The 12,813-nt window shown below is 34.5% G+C and overlaps 3 protein-coding genes across 3 annotated transcripts; all 3 read right to left on the reverse strand.

The window, feature by feature from the left end:
* Window positions 1–25: 25 nt before the first annotated feature.
* Window positions 26–1,078, reverse strand: LOC111716450 (cell division cycle 5-related protein; the record flags this gene model as incomplete). The annotated part of the gene is given in 2 exon segments (XM_023491907.1): window positions 26–104; window positions 943–1,078. Coding segments are annotated over 2 exon segments (198 nt in total), but the record flags the coding sequence as incomplete, so codon positions are not given.
* On the reverse strand, window positions 1,078–6,669 carry LOC111716440 (zonadhesin). Its single transcript, XM_023491898.1, has 7 exons — window positions 6,560–6,669; window positions 5,347–5,405; window positions 5,101–5,225; window positions 4,725–4,790; window positions 4,409–4,477; window positions 3,491–3,589; window positions 1,078–2,639 (listed from the first exon to the last, which is right to left on the reverse strand). Exons 1-7 carry the CDS (start codon window positions 6,646–6,648, stop codon window positions 1,515–1,517), a joined length of 1,632 nt encoding a protein of 543 aa, XP_023347666.1. The 5' UTR covers window positions 6,649–6,669; the 3' UTR covers window positions 1,078–1,514.
* A 153-nt stretch (window positions 6,670–6,822) lies between these two features.
* On the reverse strand, window positions 6,823–11,262 carry LOC111716553 (uncharacterized). Its single transcript, XM_023492045.1, has 7 exons — window positions 11,122–11,262; window positions 10,550–10,599; window positions 10,091–10,177; window positions 9,296–9,407; window positions 8,890–8,945; window positions 7,683–8,394; window positions 6,823–7,104 (listed from the first exon to the last, which is right to left on the reverse strand). The coding sequence occupies exons 1-7, from the start codon at window positions 11,206–11,208 to the stop codon at window positions 6,823–6,825; spliced, it is 1,386 nt and encodes a 461-aa protein (XP_023347813.1). The 5' UTR covers window positions 11,209–11,262.
* Between the last annotated feature and the right edge of the window lie 1,551 nt (window positions 11,263–12,813).

Below are 12,813 nucleotides of genomic sequence, written 5' to 3' on the forward strand. Positions count from 1 at the left end.
AACAAAATTTCGACACCTATTTTACCTCTTTTCCCCATTCTGTTTTCTTAATGCTGGGATCCAACCATTCAAACCAACGGGCCTTACACTGCTTGGCAGATTTCCTAGAATTTAACAAATACCAATCAATCAATCGATCAATCGATCAATCAACTGACAACATTTTTAACATAAAGAAAAAAACGACAATAAGTAATAAACCCGTTAAAGCCATCACGTATTTAATCAGTTAATTAAAAAATTATCCCATGACCAATAATTCAAAAGAGTTCTAACAGTTCATAAGTAAAATAACACCTTTATTTTTAAAACAAACAATAAGCTCGTTTGAGAAAAAGAAGAATTTTGATCAACTATTGACTAATCAAGAAGAGGAGAATGTGTTAATTCTTTTTAGCAAATATAAATTAGTTTCAGCAATTCAAAGGTTAGCGGATCAAATAGTTTTAAAGAAAGAAACCTTTTTCAAGGAAGTTATTCTCCCATTGAAATTCCCGCGGTGAATAATCAAAATTATTCAACAGGTTTTCTTTCAATATTATAACAAAAATCTTAATGTTTTCACTTTCTTCCTGAGCCGCCCAAAGTATACTTTTAAAAAGATTTTTATTGGAAAACATTCTTAAATTAAACAGATAATAAATTGTGACAAAAAAAATACAATTTGTCCCGTCATTTTGTTGCTAAAACAATCGGGCCCAATTTTTTTATAAGACCTCACAATTACATAAAACTGTTTTTGGTCGTCGAAATTTAAACAAAAAATTGCCTTAATATATTTTAAAAAATTGTAAATCCGCCAATGAATACAGGAGGATCTTTTAACTTTTGTATGACGAGCAAAGAACCAATTTTGACATTAAAGCATTTTTTTGAGAAAATAGACTGGGAATTACTCAAACAATAAAGTTTTTTTTTTGCTAAGAAAAGATTGCAACTGACCTGTGGAGTAGGGAAGCAATCCTAGACCACTGATTCTTCCCGTACTTCATGACGGCGGCCTTCATGATCTCGTCCTCCGTGTTCCTCCACACACCTCCCTTGATCATCACACGCGGCATTTTGGGTCTTGTCTAGTTCTGAAATAGTATCAAGTAAATGTATAGGAGTATATATTTTGAAGATGAGACGGAGAATTTGAAATTGGAGTTCACATGACAAATCTTTTCCCCTTCTATTGGATATTTTTCTTAAAAACTAAATATAAATTTCCCTAATCAGTGAAAAAATAAATACGCCTCTAGACTTGTAACTTTTTAAAATATTTTCATCACAGATATGTTACAAATTTGCACGGCAGAAAGATAACCCTGAATGAAAATTCATTTAATGTATAAAATCGTGTAGTCTTTGCAAATTAAAAATCCAAGATGTAATAGTAACATTTAAAATGTGGAAAAGATTGGAGTGGAAAGTAAAAATGAATAAATCTGGGAATATGAGTATGGACAAGTAAAAATAAATGATCTTATAAAAAAACTTATAATTTTGATATTTCTTTTAAAATTAGCATTTTAATAATTTGTTGAATGGGAGGGAATGATAGATACATTAGGAGCGGAAAAAACGAGGGGCGATAAAGAAACTGTTGTAGTAGGCAGGTTATCAGCTATAGGCGGTAGGGAGTGAAAAGATTGAGTAAGAGAGTGAGTAGGTAAAGAAAGGGAGTGAGTGGGAAGCGTGGGGGAGTGAGAAGGTAGAGTTAGGGAGTAACTAGGAAGTGTGGGAGAGTGATTAGGTAGAAGAGAGTGAGTAGGTAAGGTAAGGGAGTGAGAAGTTGACGACAGGGAATGAGTAGGTAGAGTAAAGGAATGAGAAGGTAGAGTAAGGGACTGAGAAGGTAGAGTAAAGGAATGAGAAGGTAGAGTAAGGGACTGCGTTAGAATGGAGAGGGAAGAAGTAGATAGACTAAGAGAGAAGGATGGCAGATTGAGATTAGAGGTAGGTAGTGTTAAGGAAGGTATGGAGATGGAAGGAGTAGGTGAGGGTAGGTTACTGGACGGTAGAGTAAGGGTAGGAGTAGATAGGGATATTTTAGTTGTATCCGTTAAACTTGAAATTGTGGTACTGGTGGTGGAACCAGAACTTTCCGGTAGTCCCAGGGTTGAGGTTGGTAGGGCTAGGGTTGGGGTTGGTAAGGCTAAGATTGGGGTGGGTAGGGCTACGATTGGGGTTGGTAGGGTTAGAGTTGGATTAGGTAGGGCCGGAGTTGGGGTTGGATGGGCTAGGGTTGGATTAGGTAGGGCCAGATTTAGGTTAGGTAGGGCCAGGGTTGAGGTGGGTAGGGATAGGGTTGAATTATGTAGGGATAGGGTTGGACTATGAAGGGATAGGGTTGGATTAGGTAGGGCCAGAGTTGGGGTTCGTAAGTCTAGGGTTGGGGTGTGAAGTGATAGGGTTGGATTATGTGGGGCCAGGGTTGTGTTGGGTATGGCCAGGGTAGGGTTGGGTAGTGCCAGGGTTGTGTTGGGTAGGGCCAGGGTTGGGTTGGGTAGATTGATAGTGGAAGCTGATGGAACTAGCAGTTGCTGAGGGTTTACGAACAGACTCGGCATCAGATTCATCTGTTTATGTATTTTACTGTGTTTGTTTAGATTGGAAACCGGTTTCAAACAAATCGGACAAACCAACTTTAACCCCTGAAAAAAATATATAGGTAAAATTAGTTTTTTGCACATTCGGAGTACGCATTATTCCAAAATTATATGCTTGTTACAGAGCTGAAAACTTGTGTTGGATACTCATGATCCCGATCACTTAATCTCGATATTAACTGTGGGCACTTTTAATTTGAGGACCTATAATAAACTATACCTTTCGCTATCTTGAATTTATTTATACTTCCCTGATCAAAGCTCCCTTCAATCCCTGACTATGTACGATTACAACTAAATTAATCTGCAGATTATCAAATTGTCGTGATCAAGGATTGATATCGATATCCAAAATACATAAGTTCCCAGCACAGGTTCAATTGTTTTTTATTTGTATCAGATCCGAATTGGTTTTTAGTGTTAAATCTATATGATATACCTTAAACAACTTCAAAACAGAACAAAAACTTAGATGCTTCGAACAAAAATATAGAACTAAAGGGACTGTAATCGTAATCCTTCATTTTTAAAGAGCTTTGTCGCGCCCGATTTACAACGGATTAATGGAAATTATCTAAATTTTCTAGCGTCGGAGTGTTAATTTCTCACAATTTTCAATATTGTTTCTGAAGCAAGAAACCCATAAGTCACTTCTTCAGAAAAACCCGCATTTGAAAATATTGAAGTTGTAGGAAGAAGACAGGTGTAACTCCATCAATTTTGTTCATACAAAGGGTACCGTTGTGTATTTGACATACAGGCTAAGGGGGAGAATGTTTAAGTTAAGAGGTTGACCAACAGAATTTGAGAAGTATGTATCGAGAAATCTATACCACAAACACAGGGTAAAACATATTCGTTAAACCAAACCTTTATTAAATTCTACAAATAAATACCTCATGAACTCTTTTCCTGTGTCTTATCATATTTGAATACTTGCTAAATTCTTCTCCACAAAGACTACACTTGGTTTCCTTCACAGTGTTCTCCATAATCTTTAATAGAAAGAAAATATTAGATAAAAAGCTCTGTGTCCAAATTTAATGAAATCCCCCAAAACCGGTTTCAATTGAGTGCCAGCTCAAGTCTTGAAACATTAAATACGATTTTAAGTGGAACCAACCATATTTGAGCCTCGGCTCAAGTTCTTTAAATTCTGCCTCTGATTTATCTTTGTCTCCCTGGTAGAACAGAAAATAATCCAATTTATATACTAGGGGTAGAAAAAACAGAGTTTGTTTTTCGGAGCTCATAATTCTAAAAACTTTCCTTGAAAACAAAAACTGAAATTGGCAGATTTTCAAAACAGTAGTAAGCTAAAATATATAATCAGAGCTAAAAACTTTAGAATGGGATATCCTTAATCCCGATAGGTAAATCAATCTGGAGATTAATAACAAGAGGAGAACAATCACTATTTAATCTGGATATAAAGAAAAAGAGGAGATCAAGCATTATTCTCGATATCCACCATTCAAAAGTTTTCAGCACTGGGAATATAATAAGACAAAGTGATTTTGTGGATTCAACCCTAACCTTTTTCTCTCATTGGTCAAAAATTCAGGGATACGTCTAATGAAAGGTTCAGTTCGGATCAAATGATATCTTTTCTTCTAGAATAAATTTACACAAAAACCAAGAGACACGAGAACACAACTGTAGTGTACATCCCTGTCTAAAGGCACAGTAAATGTTCTAGATACAGCGTTAGCTGTTGCACCAGATATCAAATGCCGCCATCATTTAGCGCTGATTATGGTGAGGGAGGTCTTAATTAAAGAGCGGATGGGGGAAAGGGGGGGAGGAAAACTTACTTGATGCGCTCGCCTCAGGTGTTGTCTTATATCATAATATTCATGTTCGCACAGTTCACATTTCGTCTTCTGCACAGTTATAATTTCAATTATAATTTCAAACTTTTTTGTTTGTTCTTAAAATCGAGAAATAAGGATTCAAAACTAGCTTCCTTTGTTTCCATTATTGCCAGAATCTATGTTGCTCTCAAAATGGAATTAAAAACTTTAATCCTAAATCAAAAAAATAACAAACTTACTTTTATGTACTTCCAAGGCAAAAAAAATCATTTAAAAACAAAAATAACAGATCTTATTCAATAAAATTTTAACTTACCGTTTTTATTCCAGATTTGGTGATATTGTGCATAACTCGCATATGCTGATTAATATTCGAGTATTCCTTAGGAAGAAATAATTATTTGATTAAATACAAACCGACAATATAGTTTATTAAATTGCAGAACAGTCAATCAAACGATTATTTGATTAAATACAAACCGACAATATAGTTTATTAAATTTTAGAACAGTCAATCAAACGATTTATATTTTGTATTTATAATGGTAAATAGAAAGTTTTATCATGACCGACCGACCGACGAACCGACCGACAAACGAACCAACCAACCAACCAACCAACCTATCGATTAATCAATGCTTGTAAACTTATAAGTTCTTAGTTTTGACAAAACAATATTTATTGTCTCCTCCCTTGCCGCAGAGATGACAGATGGTCCTTGTACCCAGATGAACAGTTTTAACGTGCAGAGTATGGTTTGTCATTCGGTTAGTTTTATACCCGCATAGATCACACTGATACCGACAAACCTCCTTATCTGAAAGTAGTATTATATTAGGCTTGCACTTTTTGCGAAAGGTTATGAAGAAATTAACCTGAAGTGCAGAAAATACGAGAGGGGGAATTAATAATAGAAGTTGTTTGTTCCCTTTACTTACGTTTTTTCGGTTTAATAGTGTGGAACTTTTCAACATGGTTCTCCAGGTTTCGGACTAATCTAGAATAATAACAATCAATCAATCAATCACTAACTCACTCAACCACTCAACCAACCAATCAATTTTTTGATTACCCAATAACCACAAACACCGAACCGATTTTATCAGTAAATCAATTAACTGCTAAAACAACTTTTTTCAATTTTTTGTTTACTTTCATCTTTGAATTGCTCTTCTTATTTATGAATAATTAGGTAGGTCAGTTTCTCACTTTTTATCCCTAAGAGCTAAGGGCGTGTGCGTGATATATTCGCCTAAATATTCTATTAACTTTTTTATAACTTCATCAAAAATTTAAAAAATTGCGAGACGAGAGCTGTTTTATAAAAATATAGACCAAAAAAGTCGAGAAAAAAATTATCAAAATGTATCAATAGGGATATCAAAAGATCCGTCTTTTTCATTCAGAAAAGTTCATTTCGATTGGAATTATTTAACCAATGATTTTTATATTAAAAATTTAGCAAAGTCCCTTAATAACTTTGTTTTACATTTAATTCAGAAAAGTTCATTTCAATTGGAATTATTTAACCAATGATTTTTATATTAAAAATTTAGCAAAGTCCCTTAATAACTTTGTTTTACATTTAATTAAGAAAAGTTCATTTCGATTGGAATTATTTAACCAATGATTTTTATATTAAAAATTTAGCAAAGTCCCTTAATAATTTTTTTTTTTACATTAACCAAACAAAATCATAATTATCAAAAAATAACAAGGTGGACAGTGATTATGTGATTATGTGAGATGAGATCTGCAAGAAGCCCCATCTTGGGCATCCCAGACCGCCTACAGGACTATCCTGAACCAGCCCGGCCACCTACTACGAGGAGGGGTACAACCTGGAGGAAAGGCATGATAATAGTCACGATGCGTACCCTGCAACAGTAGTCAGCGGCTTGAGATACATTTTTTCATAACCATATCGATATATTTTGAAGAATTTTTTTTTCTATCCTACAATTGATTTTGTTTATCTTTTATTTTCTTTCAAAGACGCTCACCTCGCCATTTTTTTTTTTTTTTATTTGATTAATTATTTTAGCCCTAAGCTTGGTTCCAAAAGCGACCCACATAAAACTAAGAAATGTTTCCACTAACTTTTTGCGGCCACACTCACTAATTTTTATATGTTTTCTGTAAAATATTGACCTTTGCCCCGGGCAGTCCCTGCATATAACCATCCTGTTATTTGATCCTTTCTTTTTCTTTTTGATCATTCGTCTCATCTCTTCAACCATTTCGTCGTCAACACCTTCAACAGTTATAACCTAACCTACATTTAATTCAGTTTAACCCAACATATTAAAAATATCGCTTAAATAAATTATATTTTGATAAATTCAGGAAAAGATGAATGGGTAAAAATAGGTTTTCCTATTTGATACTTTTTACCCAAAGAACTCGTTTTTTTTCTATTTTAATGCGGCGAGATACTTTTTTGTTTCTCCACCCAAACATTCCTGTCGTACTGGAATAAGAAGATTTTTCATCCAAACCTGGGACTGAAGCATCGGAGAGTTATTCTCTTTATTTGAAAGGTTTGCAAGCGCAGACTCTGTCTCAAGGCCTGAGAGGAGGATGGGAGCAGAGTACATGGATGAGGATGGAGGACGATCCTCCATCATCAAGGGTAGATTCCCATCCTCTTCATCCTCAGTATATCCTTGGCTCTCGGGGTCATAATCCGCGATCACCTGAGGATATAAAGAAAATAATTTTTTAACTAGAAGACAACCCTCATACAGGTGAACGTTACACAAATAATTTAGCAAATTTAAAGGGACTGTAAGCGATTTTCAAGAGACCCTTCATGCAAAGATGGCAATGCCCAATTCACAACGCTGAAAATTTTGTCGTTTTTCTAGGTTTGAAAAAAATGTGTTTAATCTTATGTTCCTAATTTTTTCCTGCAGTATAAATAAACAAGTCTCTTTTTAAGAGAAACCACGATTAAAAATAATCAGTTTTCAAAATTCTAATTCATACTTGGATCAGACAAAGCGTTGTGGATCGGAATTATAATTACGCGTACAGATGTCGAATTTAAAGAATTTGAGCCTCGGCTGAAATTTGAGACGCGGCTCAAATATGGTTGGTTCCACTTAAAATTGTATTCAATATTAAAAGATTTAAGCCGGCGCTCAATTAAAACCGATTTTTCGGCAGATTTGAGACGCGGCTCAAATTCATTAAATTCGGACTCCGTCCTATTAAATATGTTAAAAATCTTATCCTGCCGTCATTTTTTCTAAACCTATAATCAAAATCTTACCGAGGACTGAGATTCATCTTGTTCCAAGTTAATTTCTGTACTGTAAACTGTACTCTGATCACTGTACAACGTACTGTCCTCCGTATACACAGTTGACCCCTCTTCAATTCTCACGTAAACAGTTCTAGAACCGGTTTCTTCAGGCTCCAGGTCGTCATCAAAGTCTGAATTCAACTTAAGCTCTTCGTGTGCAGGCTGGAGCGGTGTATTGACAAGTACATCAGTGTTTAAATGCATCCGTTCAGGATCATCTTCAGGATCTTGCTTCAGTTCCAAGTCTTCAGTGAGATTCAGGCAAACGTTCTGTTCAGAATTTAGCTGAATGTTTTGATGTTCAGACTGTTGGGTAGAGTTTAATAGAACAGGATTGAGCTGTATATCTTCTATGCCGGAGAACCGTGAAGAATGGTTCGACTGTTTTCCAGCCATTTCGGGTTTAATGAAAGATTGTATTCCTGGGACGCAAAGCTCCAGGTCCTGGTTCATGTTCCCCGGAATATCTGTGCTCAGACTACCCCTGGAGTCTATCTCTGTCGTCAGAACTGAATAGTCTACCTCGGGCTTAACATCCACATCGTTTATTTTAGATTTGTCATTTGTAAAGTCTTCTTCGGGTTTCTGTGTTAGTTCCGCGTGAATCTGCTGAATCCTCTGTTCTGCAAGGCTGCGTAGAGTACAGTGGACGGAGTGTCTCGTTAGTCCGGATTTTTTTCTTAAAAATTCATTATTAGAAATATAATTTCTTTTAGGTCACAAATCCCAAATTAAGGCATAAACATGAAAGTTGAATGAATGTATAGGAAAAAATATTTTTGCTACGCTAAATAAATATCATAAGATGTAGTTGGTGAAAGCAAGCAGTATGAATTTAATGGATTAGATCAAATTTTGCGGGAGAATAACCATATAAGAATTGAATGATTGATTTAAGAAATAAATGAGCAAGTGTCCTACAAAAGTTCGGATAAAAAAATTAGTTGACTAAGTAAATGTCAAATACTGTTTTTTTTTCTTAATGTATGAAAGAGAAAAGGTGCAGGGTGGATTTGAGCATTTTCAGCAAAAAATAGCTTAATAATTTCACCCTTTATTTGACATTTACAAACTTTATGTTTTTCCGTGAAAATTTTCCCGATAAAAATTAAGCGAGGACAAGCAATCTTGAGTTAATAAGTTGTCTGAAAGAGTAAATGGTTTAATAAAATACCTAAAAACTCTTCTGCAAAATTGACAAACGTAGAGAATATTTTGTCCGGTGTGAACCTAAAATTAAGATTTTTTAATAAACTCTATGATTTATAGTTCTATCTAAACATTTCAGAATTGTGTGTTGGATCCAATTTAAGAACCTCAATTTGATCATTCATCGCAGGGCCTCAGACTTTGAAAAAAAAATTTTAATATCTCTTAAACACGACATTTTTTAATTTTTAAAAATTAACTGTTAAAAACCAGAATATAATATACGTAGAAAATAAAAACGGAAGAAAATATAGTCTCCCCACACATTTACACACTGATGACGTGTCAACCATAACATGCGAATAATCGACAATCGTATTAGAAAAATTTTAACTCAAAAATAGTGTAAACCATAAAATGTTTATGTTTACCTGTTTAATGTGAACGTTTAAATTTGCTACTTTCTTCCCACACTCTCCACACTCGACAATCTGCGTGTGTTTCCGGGTATTGTGACGAAGCATGGAGTATCGGGATTTAAACCTGACCACGGGATTTCCTACTTCAATATATCTGTTTGTATCCAATATACATCATAACGGCTGAACCGATCGGGCGAAATTTTGTTATGGGACCTTACGTGACCCCAGGGAAGGTTTATGGCATATCAAAATAGGAAAAAGTATTCCTGGAACAAAATTCTATATATTTTTTGAAAATGCGCCAATTCGAAAAGAAAATCCGTTACAATTTGAAAATAATTTTAAATGGTGACTTTCAGAACAACAATTAAAAGTTAAATAAGATGGGTGCGAAGCGCCCTAAAAGCCTGGTAATAATAAAAATAACAGTGATGATCTTGTAAGATTCCCATTGTAAAACCTCCAGTCCAACATCATATTACCAAACTTTATAAAAGAAATTGGAGAACTAGATTGGTACTATTTTGGGTCAGATCTAGCATGCGCAAACCCAACTTAAATAATAAAAAAAACCTATATCCTATCTAAAAAACTCCCAATCCTTTTCTTAATAAAAATGCTGCGAGGGGGTGGGGGGGGGAATGAATGAAAACATTTAAAGCTATATCTAAAACTTTCCCATCCCACAAAAAAAAATTTAATATGAAATAAAAACAAGTCTCTTGAGAGAAAACTATAAATGAATAATGAGAGGAAAGGATAAGATAATAAAAAGAATAACAATAAGAAGAAGAAATCCCGTACTCTGTTCCACATATTTTACACTTGTACTCGTGAACATACTTGAGACAGTGCCCCTTAGCCATATGCTTCGTCAGGTCAAAGAATTCTCTGAACCAGGATTGCAACAATAATCATGTTCCCGCTCATCTCAAGGGGTCTCTATATATATAAAGTAGTAATCCATGTTTGTTTGTTTGGATGTCCGAATGAGCCCAATGAACCGATTTGTTACAAATTTGTATTGGGGAACTCAGGAGAACCAAGGGAATGTTCTTAGCTTGGTTTTGAGATTTTAAGTTGAGTGGGAAAAATAGCTGAAATCAAGATTTAAGACCAAGTGCGGGTATACGGCAGGAGTAACTATGAGTAACCTGGGCATCGCCGGATTCCCAAGCTAGTATATTATCTTATTAAGTAATTTTGACTTCTGGAAAACCCCTCTATAAAAACTATTTGTTTTAATAGTATTACAATCCATTCCTGTTACACTCTTCACAAGTTTTTTTATTGATGATTCCCGATCTCAAAACCTGCAATTAATAAAATATTTTAATACATTCTCCTTTCTTCAATTACAGAGTTTTTTATTAGTTAGTAGTTAACAATAATCAATTACTCTGATCAACTATATGGAATTTAAATTTTATCGAACAACCATGGGTCGGCAAATTAAAATGTTTTAAAGTTATTATAATCTTAAATTATAATCTCTAGTCTCAAAATGTATTTCACACAACTTAGCTGTATTCTTCAGGACAAACTTACAGAAGAAACTTTTCAATTCAAATGTTTTCAACATATAAAAAATTTCAAAACTCCCTTTTTTATAAAATCTTGAATCAACCATGTGAACGAGCCCGATTACCAACCTTCTACCTTAAAAACGAGCCTCGCTTCCAAAATTGCGAACGAGACGTGCAACAAACCTTATGAAAGGGTATCGCAATCTTAAGAATGTGGTTCGAAACCGCCGAATTAAACGCGGCTCGTACCAAGCGTTATAAAGCCGCGCCTTTAGCCTTATTAAGTTATGAACAAGCCTTGCAACCAACCTTATGCACGACTCTCATATGCTGATTTATGTTGGAGAACTCCTTTCCACAAAGATCACAGATAGTTTTAAGCTTAAGATGGATCATCCGAGTGTGCTCATTCAGGTGACTTCGACGGGATGTCTTGTAAGGACAAAAATCACAACTAAAAATATATATTTGGTTAAATTATTATTATCAATTTAAAAAAGAAAAAAATGTCTTTCGACTAATTTTTTGTCGCCTCGACGAATACTTAACAGAAAATCAGATTTGGAGAAAGAAATAGTTGTTTTATACTTTTAGGCGAATATCTTTTCAAAAGGGTTTTGATTGTNTCCAGGTCATTAAGATTTATTTCAGATTTACTGACTTTTTAAGAAATTTCAAATTATTTTCTTTATTTTTTCACTTATCTCATGCAACAACTTGAACCCCCATTCTGAGAAAAAGACATTTCTCTTTTTTCAGCAGCAGTTCAGATCGAGATTTGAGATTGGTTCATATTTAGCCCTTGTATCCGGATCCAGTAAGCCAAAAAAAAACCTTATCACTGGTTATTTGTCACCAAATCTACCTGTTCTAATAAGAATCCCTGATGTTGAAGCTGAGAATCAATATTGAATTCAATATCCCCAGATTCTCCATCTAAATAAAAAAATACATTCACACTTAAGAAGAATTAAAAAATAGTTTGTTACATTAATCTATGTAAATAAAGTTTAATCTTTGTCTGTAGGTTTTCTGTTTACTTGAATGACCGATCATAACTCGTGAACACCTTGACCGATTTGCCGCAAATTTTGACTGGGGAACTCGGTAGTACCACGGTCACAGGTATGTTCTTAGTTTGGTTTAAAAATTACAAGTTGAGCAGGTTGACATTTATAGGGAACTAAGCTCCTAGGCAAAACTGGGTTACCAAGATAGTTTAAAATGAACTAAAATGTTCTTCCACTGATTCATACTTCAAATTAGTTTAAAAATTTTGGTTTTGGATCGATTTTTTTTCAAGGAAGGAACAGGACTGACCTCCAAATTATACTCTTCTTCCAAAACGATTAATTTAGAAGAACATGCATATAAGTACATAACATACACGTTAAAGGATGATGTGTTGCACAATACTGTGTACCTGTAACTTTGGTTTCTGACAAAATATAAGTTTCTTCGTTATTCTGGAACATGAGTTCTTCTTCTACTTTTACATCTCCTCCTCCTTCCCCACCTCCTTCATCTAGCTTTCTGCCACAGAAAAATTAATTGATAATAAAAAGTCTTTTTATATGCAGTGTCACTTTAGAGGTGTATTGCACCTTATTAGGGACAAAAATAGTTCAACAGCTTTATTTGATCTTTGGACGTTTATAATAATATAAGTCACTAAGGGCAAAAAGAACTCCATCGCGCCATTAAAGTCTTAAAAAACTAATTTGAACATATAATATTTCGAAAACTCAAAAATGAAAACCTAATCTTTGCCAAATTGCTAATCCAAAAAAATCCTGAAAACCCCCCTAGTCTAAGGTCCTAGCTCTATTGCTGAGACAGGCTATGTGGTCGAGCACTGCGGCTCTGAAATTGTTTCCTTAATTAAGTTTAGATATTTTCGTATAACATAATTGATCAGGAGCTCAACAAGATTTTTTTATCAAGAAATTACAAAGAAATCTGGTATATTCCTAGAGAACAATTTTCGAACCCCCCCCCCCC

The sequence above is a fragment of the Eurytemora carolleeae genome, unplaced genomic scaffold (assembly GCF_000591075.1).
Source record: "Eurytemora carolleeae unplaced genomic scaffold, Eaff_2.0 scaffold24, whole genome shotgun sequence".
NCBI classification, from domain to species: Eukaryota; Metazoa; Arthropoda; class Copepoda; order Calanoida; family Temoridae; genus Eurytemora; species Eurytemora carolleeae.

What these genes read in the sequence shown, in the direction of transcription:
- LOC111716440 (XM_023491898.1), bottom strand. Translation starts at nt 6,648, where the DNA reads ATGGTTGAAGAGATGAGACGAATGATCAAAAAGAAAAAGAAAGGATCA. An exon ending in CACTATTAAACCGAAAAAAC is followed by an intron (nt 5,226 to 5,346) that starts GTAAGTAAAGGG and finishes TACTACTTTCAG; the next exon opens with ATAAGGAGGTTTGTCGGTAT. An exon ending in TCTGTCATCTCTGCGGCAAG is followed by an intron (nt 4,791 to 5,100) that starts GGAGGAGACAAT and finishes TTTCTTCCTAAG; the next exon opens with GAATACTCGAATATTAATCA.
- LOC111716553 (XM_023492045.1), bottom strand. Translation starts at nt 11,208, where the DNA reads ATGATCCATCTTAAGCTTAAAACTATCTGTGATCTTTGTGGAAAGGAG. An exon ending in TAAACGTTCACATTAAACAG is followed by an intron (nt 8,946 to 9,295) that starts GTAAACATAAAC and finishes TCTTAATTTTAG; the next exon opens with GTTCACACCGGACAAAATAT. An exon ending in TTTTGCAGAAGAGTTTTTAG is followed by an intron (nt 8,395 to 8,889) that starts GTATTTTATTAA and finishes TGAATTTTTAAG; the next exon opens with AAAAAAATCCGGACTAACGA.